The sequence below is a fragment of the Lepidothrix coronata genome, unplaced genomic scaffold (assembly GCF_001604755.1).
Source record: "Lepidothrix coronata isolate B3197 unplaced genomic scaffold, Lepidothrix_coronata-1.0 Scaffold108, whole genome shotgun sequence".
Lineage (NCBI taxonomy): Eukaryota > Metazoa > Chordata > Aves > Passeriformes > Pipridae > Lepidothrix > Lepidothrix coronata.
Genome location: NW_016690288.1, coordinates 439,984 through 453,819, shown reverse-complemented (window position 1 = coordinate 453,819; position 13,836 = coordinate 439,984). Strand labels below are relative to the sequence as shown.

At 53.5% G+C, this 13,836-nt stretch overlaps 1 protein-coding gene across 2 annotated transcripts in view; it reads left to right on the top strand.

Annotated features, from left to right (window-relative positions):
• Positions 1-13,050, top strand: part of MTMR4 (myotubularin related protein 4) — a 43,884-nt gene extending 30,834 nt beyond the window's left edge. Inside the window, exons 8-18 of one of the 2 annotated variants that reach the window (XM_017824063.1) lie at positions 3,996-4,192; positions 4,377-4,505; positions 5,539-5,650; positions 6,091-6,286; positions 6,752-6,937; positions 7,720-7,890; positions 7,994-8,148; positions 8,477-9,650; positions 9,971-10,081; positions 10,330-10,418; positions 10,805-13,050. In XM_017824063.1, coding sequence (XP_017679552.1) covers positions 3,996-4,192; positions 4,377-4,505; positions 5,539-5,650; positions 6,091-6,286; positions 6,752-6,937; positions 7,720-7,890; positions 7,994-8,148; positions 8,477-9,650; positions 9,971-10,081; positions 10,330-10,418; positions 10,805-10,982 — 2,698 coding nt within the window. In that variant the 3' untranslated portion in view covers positions 10,983-13,050. The remainder of the gene's footprint in view (positions 1-3,995; positions 4,193-4,376; positions 4,506-5,538; positions 5,651-6,090; positions 6,287-6,751; positions 6,938-7,719; positions 7,891-7,993; positions 8,149-8,476; positions 9,651-9,970; positions 10,082-10,329; positions 10,419-10,804) is intronic. The other variant, XM_017824064.1, reaches the window with a different exon arrangement.
• The last annotated feature ends 786 nt before the right edge of the window (positions 13,051-13,836 follow it).

Below are 13,836 nucleotides of genomic sequence, written 5' to 3'. Positions count from 1 at the left end.
CCTGTGCCTGTGGTGCCCTGGCTGCCAGGGAGGCAGCGGGTGGAACAGTGGGCACTGCTGCAGCCCCGTGGCTGGGCACTCGCTCTCGGGCTCTCAGATGGTGTCAGAATTTCAGATCATGCCACAGTTTCAGATCATGCCACAGTTTCAGATCATGCCAGAATTTCAGATCACGTCACAGTAAGATGGGAGTTTAATCCAGAGATCTGGGAAATGGAAGCACTTGCACACAGGCAGCTCAGTTGGGAACCTTTAAGCTCAGCTCAGTAAACCCTCTCCAAGCTCTTTCTTGTGTTTTAAGCCAAGCTGCTCTTTGTGCTGTGGATGAGCACTCCCATGGCGGGGAAATAACAGAGAGAGGGCTTGGGAGATCACAGACTCATGGAATGGTTTGGCTTGGAATGTACCTTAAAGATAATCTACTTCCAACCGCCCTGCCACCTTCCACTAAACCAAATATTAATTAATCTGTTCTGGATGATTGTTGTGGCTTACATGGCATGTGCTGACAGTATCAGATGTGCTCTAGCCTTGTGATTGGAATGAATCTGAGAGGAAAAGCTCAACTGATAAACTACAAAGGCACTTCATGCTCCAGCTTTGGATGTTGAAAGGGTCTTGAGTCATTAAAACTAAACTGAAGTCCCTGAAGAATAATTCGCTCCACATAAGTTAAAACATTCCAGCACCTTCTGCCATTCCAGTTTCAAGAAAGGAGCTTTTTCCTTTGAGGAAAACCTCCTCAAAAATCCCAAGTAAGAAAAGCCCTGAAATGCTTGCTGTGCTCATGCTGGGGAGATGTGCAGGAGAAGGCAGAGTCTGGCTGTGGGTGCTGCCCTGTCCTGGGCAGCTCATGGCAAGCTCAGCTGTGGTTTTGGTTCCTCCACTGGCACCTGCTGTACTTTCTGCTCGCTGGTGGCTTCACACTCATCGGTGCTGCCACATTTCCTCGTGTTTTTGGCAGGTCACTGTGTCCCTTGAAAGTCCCCAGCAGCTGTTGGAGTGCTCAGAGGTTTGTGCTCCCAAGACGTTTTCCGAGTTTAACGCGACTCTGGCTCTGTCACAGCATTGCCTGGATCCGGCTGCCCCACACGGCTGCACTCCTGTGCCTTCCATCCCAGAACAGTGTCCTTGCATCCAAACAGCCTGCTGGGAGCAGTCCCTGGCACGGCACCTGCCTTTCCCAAAACGTGCTCAGGCGCTGTCTGGGAAAGTGCTGGTTGGCACAGGCTGGGGACTGTGGGTGGCTCACAAACAGGCTTGGAGATCACAGCCCGGTGCTTAAGTCCACACCTTGGCTCTGGTTCATTTACTAGTATAAACAAAGCCTTTGCTGCTGTCTGTGTTATCCATCCCTGAGTGATCCTGAAGGCAGGAATAGATCTCCTGGGAGTGACTGCTCTCCAGTCACCTTGCAAAACAAAATGGCACCGAAAGTAAAGGACCCCCATAGTATTTCAGCTTGGCCAAATGTGAATGTTATTTCTTTGGAAGTTTAAAGTCTTCATCGCTATTATCTGTGAGATGTCATTAAGGAAACTACATGAACTGACAGAGGGCAGGGTTAGATGGGATTTTGGGAAGAAATAGTTCCCTGGGAGGCTGGTGAGGCCCTGGCACAGGTTGCCCAGAGAAGCTGTGGCTGCCCCAGCCCTGGAAGTGTCCAAGGCCAGGTTGGAGCAACCTGGGCTAGTGGGAGGTGTCCCTGCCCATGGCAGGGGGTGGAACTGGACGATATTTAAGTTCCCTTCCAACAAACCATTCCATGATTGTGTGATTCTGTGATCTTCAGAGAGGTGCTGCAGGAAGGGATGGGCAGGGCTGAGCACGGTTGGTGTGAGGTGTGAGGTGCAGGATAATGTCCAGTCCATTATCCCATCTCCAGGAAGGACCAGGCACCAGCACCTCGGGAAAGTGTAACAAACGGGACAGGGATGCAGGTATTCTTTCCTGGGGCATCTTTGGAGCAGGTAGGATCTTAGATTTCCTGCACCCGTTCAGGAGAATGGGTGACTGTGTGTCATGGTCACTTGGTGGACCTGCCACCAAGAATTTTGGAATGTATTTTGGAACAGTTTGTTCTCCCACATTGCACTGTGGCAGTGAGTCCATTCTTTGTTTCGTTCATTGTCCAAAAAATACTTGTTTTTCTGAAAGGTATGGCATGACCATTCCAGTGCTTGCCTGTGTTTCTCTCAGGGGAAAACAAGACTAATCTTCCAAACTCACCGTTTTTTGTCTTTCTAGACCCTTTATGCTTCTCTTCCATTCTTGTCCTTCTCTCATGGTGGGTGGTTGTTTCCTGCTTAAGTTGGTCCTGAAGTGAAGCTCTTCTGCACCTCTGCCTTCCCTGAAGGTTTGAGTACGACGTGATCCTTTTTGAGATGGATTAGTGAAAAATTTGTGTCATTTTAAGATTGGTTAAGATGTGAAGCCATGATACTTTCTTTTCCCAAAAACTGGTACCACAATTTTAACCTTTCTGCTCCTCTTGAGCAATGAGGCTTTTTCAGAGCTCCCCAGTGACTTCCAAGCCTTTGGGATTTGGCTGCTGGTTTGCACTGAACTGCTCCATGTCATAGCTGGGGTTATGTTTTGATCATCTGTAAACATTCTTCACTTATTAATACTAAATTTCAGCCTCTGTTTTTATCATGTGAGAGCATTTGCAACTTTTTCCAGGCAGCCACAGACTCTCCTGGGTCATTCTCTGTCCCCAGCAACTTTGTCACTTCATGATCCCTTCCCTTTCCAGGCCATTTGTGGGTGACTTGACCAGTGTGTTCATGTGAAAAATGAACTGCTTCAGGCCTCCTAGGAGGCGTCAATAAGCAACAGCCAGGGTAGGGTTCACATTTAGGGGTTGTTGATAAACACCAGCTCAGGCCTCCACCCAGAAACTCCCCAGTCTGATGCTGAGTGAGCTCATCTTTCCGACATACAGGTGATAAGTGAAATGGTTTAACAACCAGTCCATAATTTAAGGGAGGAAAAAGAGAAGGGGAGAGCAAAACAGCATTAAATGAAGTGGAAGGTGTCCCAGCCCACAGCAGGGCAGTGGAAGAACATGGTCTTTAAGGTCCCTTCCAACCCAAACCATTCTGGGATCTTGTGGAATGACTGGTGTGACTCTTAGGGATGGTTCTGTGCAGGGCTCGGGGTTGGATTCTGATCCTTTTGGGTCCCTTCCAACTCAGCACATTCTGTGATTCTGTAGAATAGTTATTACTTTCCCAAAGTACAACCATAATGATTTAAAGTTCTTCTCTCTGGTTTAATATATAAATACCTATCTAGCTACAATAGTATATATTTTATATATGATATATTTATAGATTAAAGTATATGTTTCTATATATAAATAGAAGTCAAAGGTTGGACTTGATGATCTTGGGAGGTCTTTTCCAACCGTAGTGATTCCATGATTCTGTATTATTTTAAATAAAAATACAAGGCTAATTTAGCCTCTGTCAGTGCTGTAATCATGAATAATGGTTATTTGAGATTCCCTGCCCTGTTTCAGCACTCGGTGCAAGAGTCACACAGAATCCCAGAACGTGCTGAGTTGGAAGGGACCCCCAAGGATCACGGAGTCCAACCCCCAGCCCTGCACAAGCCCAGCCCCAAGAGTCACCCCCTGTGCCCCAGAGGATCAGCCAAACCCTCCCTGAGCTCTGGCAGCCTTGGGGCTGTGCCCACTGCCCTGGGGAGCCTGGGCAGTGCCCAACCAGCCTCTGGGGGAAGAACCTTTGGCTGAGATCCAACCTGAGCCTGCCCTGACACAGCTCCAGCCATTCCCTGGCTGCTGTCCCTGGTCCCCCCAGAGCAGAGCTCAGTCCCTGCCCCTCCTCTGCCCCTCGGAGTCAGCGTGGCAGATAAAGCAGCTGCAGCCCGGAGGTTGCTCAGGTGCTGGCTGTACACGGGGCACATTTCCTGGGTTTTCCCTTCCCTCCTTCCCTCTCCGGAGGGTTCCTCAGCCTCTCCTTCCCCCGCAGACACGTGCGCAACGGGGCGGTGATCGCGCGGTGCAGCCAGCCCGAGATCAGCTGGTGGGGCTGGCGCAACGCCGACGACGAGTACCTGGTGACATCCATTGCCAAAGCCTGTGCCTTGAACCCCGGCGCGAAGGCGGCCGGCGCCGCGCCACACGCCGGGAGCAGCGACGGCAGCGAGGCCTGCGACGCCGACTTCGGTGAGACGGCCCCTGAGTGTGGGAATTGGGGCTTCCAGCACCCCCGTGCCGCTCCCAGTGCGACCTCCGCCTTTAGCCGGGCGGACGTTCTGGGCCCTGTCGGGCCGTGTGTCCCTGGGATCGCTCGTGGCAGCTGTGGGAGGGAGGGAGGTGCCGGGAGCTCAGTCCATGTCTGTCCCAGCAGACTCGTCCCTGACGGCGTGTTCGGGCGTGGAGAACGCGGGGACTCCTCAGAAGCTGCTGATCCTGGACGCCAGGTCCTACACCGCGGCCGTGGCCAACAGAGCCAAGGGAGGTGGCTGCGAGTGTGAAGGTACCGAGCACATCCCAGAGCTCCTTCCTCTTGCACCTGCCTTGCAGTGGGTCCTAGAGCACAGCTGGGGGTCGGGTCAGCATTTTGGTACCTGGCCTCTGGGATCATGTTCCTACAGAGGGATCTGGAAGGGCTGGATCAATGGGTCGAGGCCAGCGGTAGGAGGTTCAACAGGGCCAAGCTCCCCGTTCTGCACTTGGGTCACAACAACCCCATGAACACTCCAGGCCTGGGGCAGAGGGGCTGGAAAGCTGGGAAAGGATCTGGAGGTGCTGGTTGACAGCAGCAGAACATGAGCCCAGGTGGGCAGGAGGCCAAGGGCACCTGGGCTGTGCCAGCCATGGTGTGGCAGCAGGACCAGGGCAGGGACTGTCCCCCTGTGCTGGCACTGCTGAGGCACCTCCTCAAATCCTGGGGGCAGTTCTGGGTCCCTCACTGCAAGAAAGACATTGAGGGGCTGGAGTGTGTCCAGAGAAGGGAACGGAGCTGGGGAAGGGGCTGGAGCAGCAGGAGCAGCTGAGGGAGCGGGGGGGGCTCAGCCTGGAGAAAAGGAGGCTCAGGGGGGACCTTCTTGCTCTGCAACTCCCTGACAGGAGGGGGGTCGGGCTCTGCTCCCAGGGAACAAGGGACAGGAGGAGAGGGAATGGCCTCAAGTTGTGCCAGGGTTGGATACTGGGAAAATTTCTTCACCTAAAGGGTTGTCCAGCCCTGGCACAGGTGCCCAGGGCAGGGGTGGAGTCTCCATCCCTGGAGGGGTTTAACAGACATGTGGATGTGGCACCTGGGGACATGGGTTAGTTTTGGCCTTGGCAGTGCTGGAGGAATGGTTGGGCTTGATCCCGGAGGTCTTTCCCAAACTTAGTGACTCCTTGAAGACCAGAAATGGTGTGTGAGGGGGTGGCTGCACTGAGGGTGTGGAGGCAGTTGCTGTGGTGGCAGCAGAGTTGGAGACTGATCCTTGTGGGTCTCTTCCAACTCAGAATATTCTGTAACTGCTGTGGCTCTCTCTGAATGTTTCTGTCTCTCGTGTCAGAGTATTACCCAAACTGTGAAGTCGTGTTCATGGGCATGGCCAACATCCACTCCATCCGGAACAGTTTCCAGTATCTCCGTGCTGTCTGCAGTCAGGTGCCTGACCCCAGCAAGTAAGTGACTGTTCTCCAGCTGACTGTGATGCTGTATCTGTCAATATCTTGAGAGGTTTTTCCTTCCTTTCTCTCTGCTTTTTCCTATCCGAGGTTTCTATGTGCAAAAATGGAGGGACAGGAAAGTGCTCACAGTGCCTGAATGCTGCTCATTTTGAGCCGTTAATCCAAAAGGGATTGCAGCACTGCCTTGGTGCCACTTGGCTGTGTGTGTCCCCTGAGGGTTTCTAAAAGATGGCTGTATTTTAGAAAAATTAAATTAGGCACTGAATTCTTTGCCCTTCTTCCCAGGCTGCCTGCCTCTTTTGGGACATGTTTTAGAAAAGACTGATTTCCACTGAGGATTCCAAAAGGACTGAAGATAGATTTGATTTTTTTTTTCACGGGAGAACTAAACAACCTTTTTTTTTTTTTTTTTTTTTTTTTTTCCCCTCTTCCAGCTGGCTTTCAGCCCTGGAGAGCACCAAGTGGCTGCAGCACCTGTCTGTGATGCTGAAGGCAGCAGTGCTGGTCTCCAGTGCTGTCGACAGGGAAGGGCGTCCGGTGCTGGTTCACTGCTCCGACGGCTGGGACAGGACCCCGCAGATTGTGGCACTGGCAAAGATTCTCCTGGACCCTTACTACAGGACCATGGAGGTAGGACTGTGCTCTGCTGCAGTTCATGTCTGTTCAAAGGCCGCTTTTGGCTCGGAGTCTCCATGGAAAGGAGCAGGATCACATTTGGGAATAAGCTTAATGGCATTTCCGAGCTGCTGTTGTGGGTGTTGGGTTTTCCCTGTCCTCTTCCCACCTGTTTTGGGTGAACTGTTCCTCACTGCTCTGCCCAGCCTGGGGAAGTGCTGTGGGAAATAACATCTTGTGCTCAAGGTTCAGCTGCTTCCCTGCTCTTAGTTCTCCAACCTGGTTATTGGATAGAAATAACAACTGTTAGTCTGTGTCTGGAAACCCCTGACACTCAGGGAGCTTTGCTCCCAAACCAGGCACTGCTGCAGCCTCCTTCCCAGCCCTTCCCCATCCTGTTTCCTCGTGGATGGGCCTTGCCTTGTCCTGCTATGTGCCCTCAGCAAAGTCTCTGCAGTTGTTGTTTTCTTTTACTCACAGGGTTTCCAGGTGCTGGTTGAGTCAGACTGGCTGGATTTTGGGCACAAGTTTGGGGATCGCTGTGGGCACCAGGAGAAGGTGGAAGATCAGAACGAGCAGTGCCCGGTTTTTCTCCAGTGGTTGGATGCTGTTCATCAGCTTCTGAAGCAGTTTCCCTGCCTCTTTGAATTTAATGAAGCTTTTTTGGTAAGAAATACACATGCAAACGTGTCTTTATCCCAGATGTGAGTAGAGGCAGGGGGAAGGTCATGATGTTTTAACAGTATTGGGGTTGAAAGAAAACAGATCTGCAGAACTCAGGAAATTGTGCAGTGATCACAGAATCCCAGAATGGTTTGGGTTGAAAGAGTCTTAAAGACCATCTTGTTTCAACCCCCTGCCATGTTCCAAGCCCCGTCCAACCTGGCCTTGGACACTTCCAGGGTTGGGGCAGCCACAGCTTCTCCGGGCAACCTGTGCCAGGGCCTCCCCACCCTCACAGGGGAGAACTTGTCCCTAACATCTAATCTAAATCTCTCCTCTTTTAGTTTAAAACCCTTCCCCCATGAACATGCTTATGGTAAAGGGTTTAGATTCTCTGGTTTCCCTGAATCCCTTCTTCAGGTCCCTTTCCAGTCCAGGGAATTCAAATGCCAGCACTGATCAAACCACTGGTTTGATTTGCCTATCTCAGAGCTGTATAAGTCTGAAACGTTTCAAAAAAATACATTAGGAAAAAATTAATCTCAATCTTATCAAATAATGCAGGTGAGAGTTATAGAGGGATGGGTTTGGTGTCAGTTGAGTGTTGCTTTCACTTCAATCCAGGTGATACCTGTACTGTCCCTGTCCTGCTTTGTCTGGAAGCAAGGACAGCAGTGGGGTCACCGATGGGGTAGGCAGTGCATGAGCCACCCCAGAGGAGGGGAAGACGTGTCCCCTGTGGACAGGAGTCCCCCTTTCCTGATGTTGTCCCTTCCATACCCCAGGTGAAGCTGGTGCAGCACACATACTCCTGCCTCTATGGGACCTTCCTGGGGAACAGCCCCTGCGAGCGCGAGATGCACAACATCTACAAGCGCACCTGCTCCGTGTGGTCCCTCCTGCGGGCTGGCAACAAGAACTTCCACAACCTTCTCTACATGCCAGGGTCTGAGCAGGTCAGTAGAACTCCTGGCCCAGGTCCTTTCCCCCTGCCAGGCACCAGGGAGGGGCAGGAGGGGTTCCCTTTCACGCTCATCTCTGACCGTGGGGTTGTCGCAGGTGCTCCACCCCGTGTGCCACGTGCGCGCGCTGCACCTCTGGACAGCCGTGTACCTCCCAGCCTCCTCACCACATCCTCTGGGACAGGATGACATGGACATCTACATGCCCCCGGGGTCCCAGAGCCAGGAGTTCAGCGGCAGGTGTTTGGACAGGTAAGAGCCTAAAGCTCCAGGCCCAGGTTGCTGCCTACCTGCAGACCCACCTTCCCTTCTTGTAGTTCCTCGGGTTGACCTATTCTCATGTTCCCTGTGGGAGCAAGAGCAGTGTCCCAGCCACTTGGAGAAGGAGCTGTGCAGCTCCCTGCTGCACCTCAAAGGCAGACAGCAGAGGCCACACTGTAGCATTGTGCATTTTGGCTCATGCAACTGCCCACAAGCTGTAATTATTCGGAACATTTCCCTTCCCTCATCTCAGATTTGACCGAAACCGGGGAAGTTTCAGGGGGCTTGTTGTGAGATTTGCTTTGCTTTTGGGTTCTAGATTACCAAAGACTCGATCTATGGATGACCTGCTCTCAGCCTGTGACTCCAGCAGCCCATTGACCCGCACATCCAGTGATCCCAACCTGAACAACCACTGCCAAGAGGTCCGGGTGGGCCTGGAAGCCCGACATGCTGCCACTGAGGGGGCTGACGGTGCTGTGGTGGCCACAGGAGAGGCACGGCAGGTGGAGGAGAAGGAGGAGAACCCACCCCTGCAAGGCAGCAGCTGTGCTGAGCAGGAGGGGCAGAGCAGGCAGCCGGGCAGCAGGGCTGCTGTGCCAGCCAGCAGTGTCCCTGTGGAGGCAGGAAAGGGAACACACACAGCGGAACTGGATGGCACGGGACCAGCTCCAAATCATTCCGGAGAGGAAAATGTTGACAAGGTTTCCACCAGTTCTGGAAAGCAGTTAGAAACCTGTCCCCAGGAGCCTTTGAAATCTGCTGGCAAGAGAACCACAACCCACCAAGACATTCCCAGCCAGGAGTCTCTGGCACCAGGCGCCCCTTCCCAGGACATCCCAGGCCCTGCTCTGGGCATCCCCTGCCCGGATGCAGACAAGGGCAGAGCTGATGGTGGGCGGAGCGTGCCCTGCGAGGAGCCCGGCCGGCCGGGCAGGGTCCCGCTGGAGCAATGGCGTAAGCCCATCTCCCAGAGCCAAAGCAGCGAGTTCTCCTTCCTGGGGTCCAACTGGGACAGTTTTCAAGGCATGGTGACATCGCTCCCCAATGGGGAGCCTGCCCCCAGACACCTCCTCTCCTATGGCTGCTGCAGCAAGAGGTTGAGCAGCAAACCCCTGCGGGCCCCGGGTCTGTGCCTCAGTGGCCCGTGGCCTGCCAGGGAGGGTGGGAAGCCCTCGGCCTGCACCGGCCACGTGGGCACACACTTGGGGAAGCCCAGCCGTTCGTGGCTGCCCTGCCACCTGAAACAAGCCTCTGGTCCCAAGCACATGCCGCCAAAATGCCCCTCTCCTGTGCCTCCTCTGTACCTGGACGACGACGGGCTGCCCTTCCCCACGGACGTGATCCAGCACCGGCTGCGGCAGATCGAGGCCAGCTACAAGCAGGAGGTGGAGCAGCTGCGCCGGCAGGTTCGGGAGCTGCAGCTGCGCCTGGACATCCGCCACTTCTGCGCCCCCCCGGCTGAGCCCCCCATGGACTACGAGGATGACTTTGTGAGTACTGGCCTCTCACACCCCGGCCCTGGCACTGCGGGGGTCCCTGCGCCCCCCTCACGCTGCCCTGTCCACCCAGAGCCCTTTGGGAGGGGGTGGGTGAGGTTGTTCCTGTGTTTCCTCAGCCCTTTCCCTTCCTGTCCCTGTCCTTGTGCCACGCAGTTATCTCTGCTGCTTGAGGGCCAAGCTCCTGCACACTCATGGATGCCTTACCCCTTGATTTGGGGCGCTCTGGAGCCACCCAGGTGCCTCTCACCAGCACGGAGCAGGGAATGGGATCGGTGTGTGGATGGGGTCGGTGACCTGGTCTCGTTTTGCAGACATGTTTGAAGGAGTCGGACGGCAGCGACACGGAGGATTTCTGTTCTGACCACAGTGAGGACTGTTTGTCAGAAGCGAGCTGGGAGCCTGTGGATAAGAAGGAGACTGAGGTACATGTCCCATTGTGGAGCTGGGATGCAGTGGGAGGGAGTGTTTCTTTGCAGCTGACTGGGGTGGGTTCAGCAGCAGAGCGAGGCAGAGAGCAGCCACCTGGGTCTTTATCACATCCTCTGCTGCTGCTGGCTCTGGTGGGGTGGGCTTGCTCTGAGCCAGCCTGGTGTGGCCCAAAGCCACCCTGAGGCTGTGCAGAGCTGTGGCTGGGGGGTCCCAGACTGGGAGCTGACTGGTGTCTCCGTAGGTGACGCGGTGGGTTCCGGACCACATGGCCTCGCACTGCTTTCACTGCGACTGTGAGTTCTGGCTGGCCAAGCGGAGGCACCACTGCAGGTAAACAACACCAGCGCTCTGGCTCTGCTCCCCTCCTCAGCCTGGTGCCCACGAAATGCCCCTCTGCCATGTCTGTTCCCTCCAGCTCCCAGGAGAAGGTTTTAGATCTCTCTGTACTGTGCCAGGCCTCAGCAATTCCCTGCAGATTTCCATTCGTCATGGTTCTTGTTTCTGTTTTTCCAAAGCCGTTGATCCCTCTCCTGGGCAGTAATGCCCATGAGTGCCTCTCAGCTCTAGCAGTTTGCTTGCATGGCAGACCACAGTATAAGAAACACATTGACAAGTCCTCAGCCAGGCTGGTGCTTCACCCCAACCTGGGCCCTTTGTGCAAGTTCTGCCGTGGTGTTCCCAGCTCTCTTCTCACTGGTTTTCTTGCTCCTTGACAGGAACTGTGGGAACGTGTTCTGTGCTAGTTGCTGCCACCTGAAGCTGCCCATCCCTGATCAGCAGTTGTACGACCCTGTCCTCGTTTGTAACTCCTGTTATGACAACATCCAAGTGTCTCGTGCCAGGGAGCTCATGAGCCAACATCTGAAGAAACCCATCGCCACAGCTTCCAGCTGAATGCCAGACAAGGGACCTGTCTAAGCCCAGCCTTTTCTCTCGTGGGTTTGAAGGGTGACTCTGCCTCCAGGGTAACTGTGAAGGCCTTTGGTGCAACACTTGAACACCAAGCTGGAATGCACTGTCTGCAGCAGCCTCACTGCCAGGCTGGAGCAGAGGAGCTCAGATCAGAGAGGACGGGGTGTGTCCCCACTCCGAACCGGTGGGCCTGTGCGTTGTAGTCCTGACGACCTAGGGCTGAGAGGGGATCACAACCTCTTCCTTTTGTGGGCTGGAAAGCAATGTTTTCACAGCTCTTGCCTGTGCAAAGTCCCCCCAAAGCAATAGAAAGGCATGTTTAGAACCACCTCCCCCTCCAAAGGCAGGCTGCTGTACGAGAAGGAAGAGGGCAGGCTCCCGGTGGGCCCGCAGGCGTCGGAAGGGCCTCAACCTGGAGCAGACCTGTAGATTCTCTTTCCATGAGTGTGATTTGCGATCAGCTTGGTGAACAAGACTCATTAGCCGTCACTAATTGATTTTCTCTCGGGCGTTGAAGAGAAATTCATTCTGGCTGCGAAGGGGCCGAGCGGGTCGTGCCCGTTTTCAGGCTCCGCTGGGATCGGTGGGCGCACTTTGGACTTTGCCCCTGCCCCCCACGCCGTGGGGAGGTGGGAGATTGGCTTTTCACTTCTGCTCTGCCCGTCTGCTTTGTCTGCGGTCGTGTCACAGCCTGGTGCTAACACAGGAATGGCACCCTGATCCTCTCCTGGCATGGAAACAGAACTCGTGTTCCTGTGTTGCTCCTCCTCCCCTTTTCTGCCCTCAGCTCTCCACTTCCTACTGCTCTTTATCCTGAAAACTTGATACCTTGAGGGTATAGGCCATAATGTGTTGTTTTACCTCCTGGAATGTGCTGTCTGGTGTATGTGAGGGTTTCAGTCCAAATGCTGCTATATATTTCTGTGCACTTAATGTAACCCGAAGAAGGGAGAATGAAGCATCGATACCAAAACGGGGGTGGGGAAGGACTGGCTGACGTAGACACTACGGTCTGTGCTTTTCACTTTAGGATGTACAGCCAAGCTACAGTGATAACCATGACGTGTGGCATCTGTTCAGTGGTGGAAACAATCTCTCTGACTTGCCCCAGCGCTACCTAAAATGCCTCTTGAATTTGACTTCTTTTTTTGTCTCCTGTACAGTGGTCAAAGTTCAGAGTTGCCAACTTGTAATTGCCTCTCTGCTTCTCCTTTAAACTCGAGAGCAGGAATCCCAACTCATCTTAAGGACAAGGAACTGGGTTTAGAAAGGAAGAAAGGTTTAGAAAGTGGGCTTCAGTGGGCTTGTAATCCCTAGATCCCTCGGGGAACATCCATCCTGCCTCCTCTGCAAGGCGTCTGCGGATATTAGCGAGGAAGAAGAGTTTGAAAACGGGGCATTTCTTCGCAGAAATGTGGGTTTTCTTTTCGGTGTATTGTGCACCTCATGAGCTGAGACTTGGTATGTGACAGGGAGGACCTGTGAGGACACTGGTCTGCTAGCAAGGCAAAGGACTTCACACTGTTGTGACCTCCCAGATTTTTTGGTAATGGTTTGTCATCTCCGTCGGAGGGAATGGAATAACGACCCTTTCCTGCACTTTGACGTGTCAGCCTCTGGTTTGGTAAATCCCGACGCGCGAGCGAAGCTCATCCTCTGAAGACCCTGTACTTACTTGGACTCTGCTTCTTTTCCATACTGGGAACAACCGACACGGCTTTGGGAAGAGAAGGCACCTCGCTCCAGATTCTCCCCTGCCTTGTACCTTGCAGTCATTGCCAGACCTGGGAGAGTGACCATTGGGCTGGCAGAAGAAACTGGATTTGCTCCTGTTTTGCACGTGTTGGAATGACTGCAAGCAATAAGGAAGCCAGAACTAGGTACTCCTGGCCCTGCTGTTCAGGCCATTAGTCCAAACTGCTTTTAGCTCTCGTGAGTTTTCAGCGTCACAATGTGCTGGCCAAAAACTCTCCAATCAGTTCGATGGCATTGTGACAAACAAAATGTGCTGTACAACTCAATACAGTCGAAATAAAATCTCTATATTAGTGCTGCTGTGTTTGGGGCCTTCATTCCTCTGTGAGAAGTCTTGTCTGTGTGCCCAGTGGTTTTCAGGCTGTCACTCACTACTTTTCCCCTTAATTAAGGTGTGTTAGGGGTTTAATATCCCTTCTCAGCATCAGAATCATGGGTAGGACACAAGGCACCTTGTGCTAGAGGACTTCTGCTCTCTTCCAAACAAACCTGCAACTTCCCAGCATACCAACCCCTTCCAGCCTCTCTTATAACAACTCCATGAGGAGTTTTACTTTTCTAAGGAAAAAATGTTAGGCAGGATTCTCTCCTATGAGGAAACCCTGAGAGAATTGAGATTGTTCAGGCTGGAGAAGAGAAGGCTTTGGGGTGACCTGATTGTGGCCTTCCAGCACCAGAAGGGAACTGACAAGAAAGATGGAGAGAGACTGTTTACAAGGGCCTGGAGGGACAGGACAAGGGGCAGTGGCTTCAAACTGCCAGAGGGCAGGGTTAGATGGGATATTGGGAAGGAATTCTTAGCAGTGAGGGTGGGGAGGCCCTGGCACAGGTTGCCCAGAGAAGCTGTGGCTGCCCCTGGATGCCTGGAAGTGTCCAAGGCCAGGTTGGACGGGGCTTGGAGCAACCTGGGCTAGTGGAAGGTGTCCCTGCCCATGACAGGGGGTTAGAATGAAATGGGTTTTAAGGTCCCTTCCAACCTAAACCATTCTGGGATTCCATGATTCCCTCACTCCTCACTGATGTTTTCCCACCACCTGTTCCCAGGTGGGTGTGTGGTTGGACAGCGGATGGGACTGTTGTG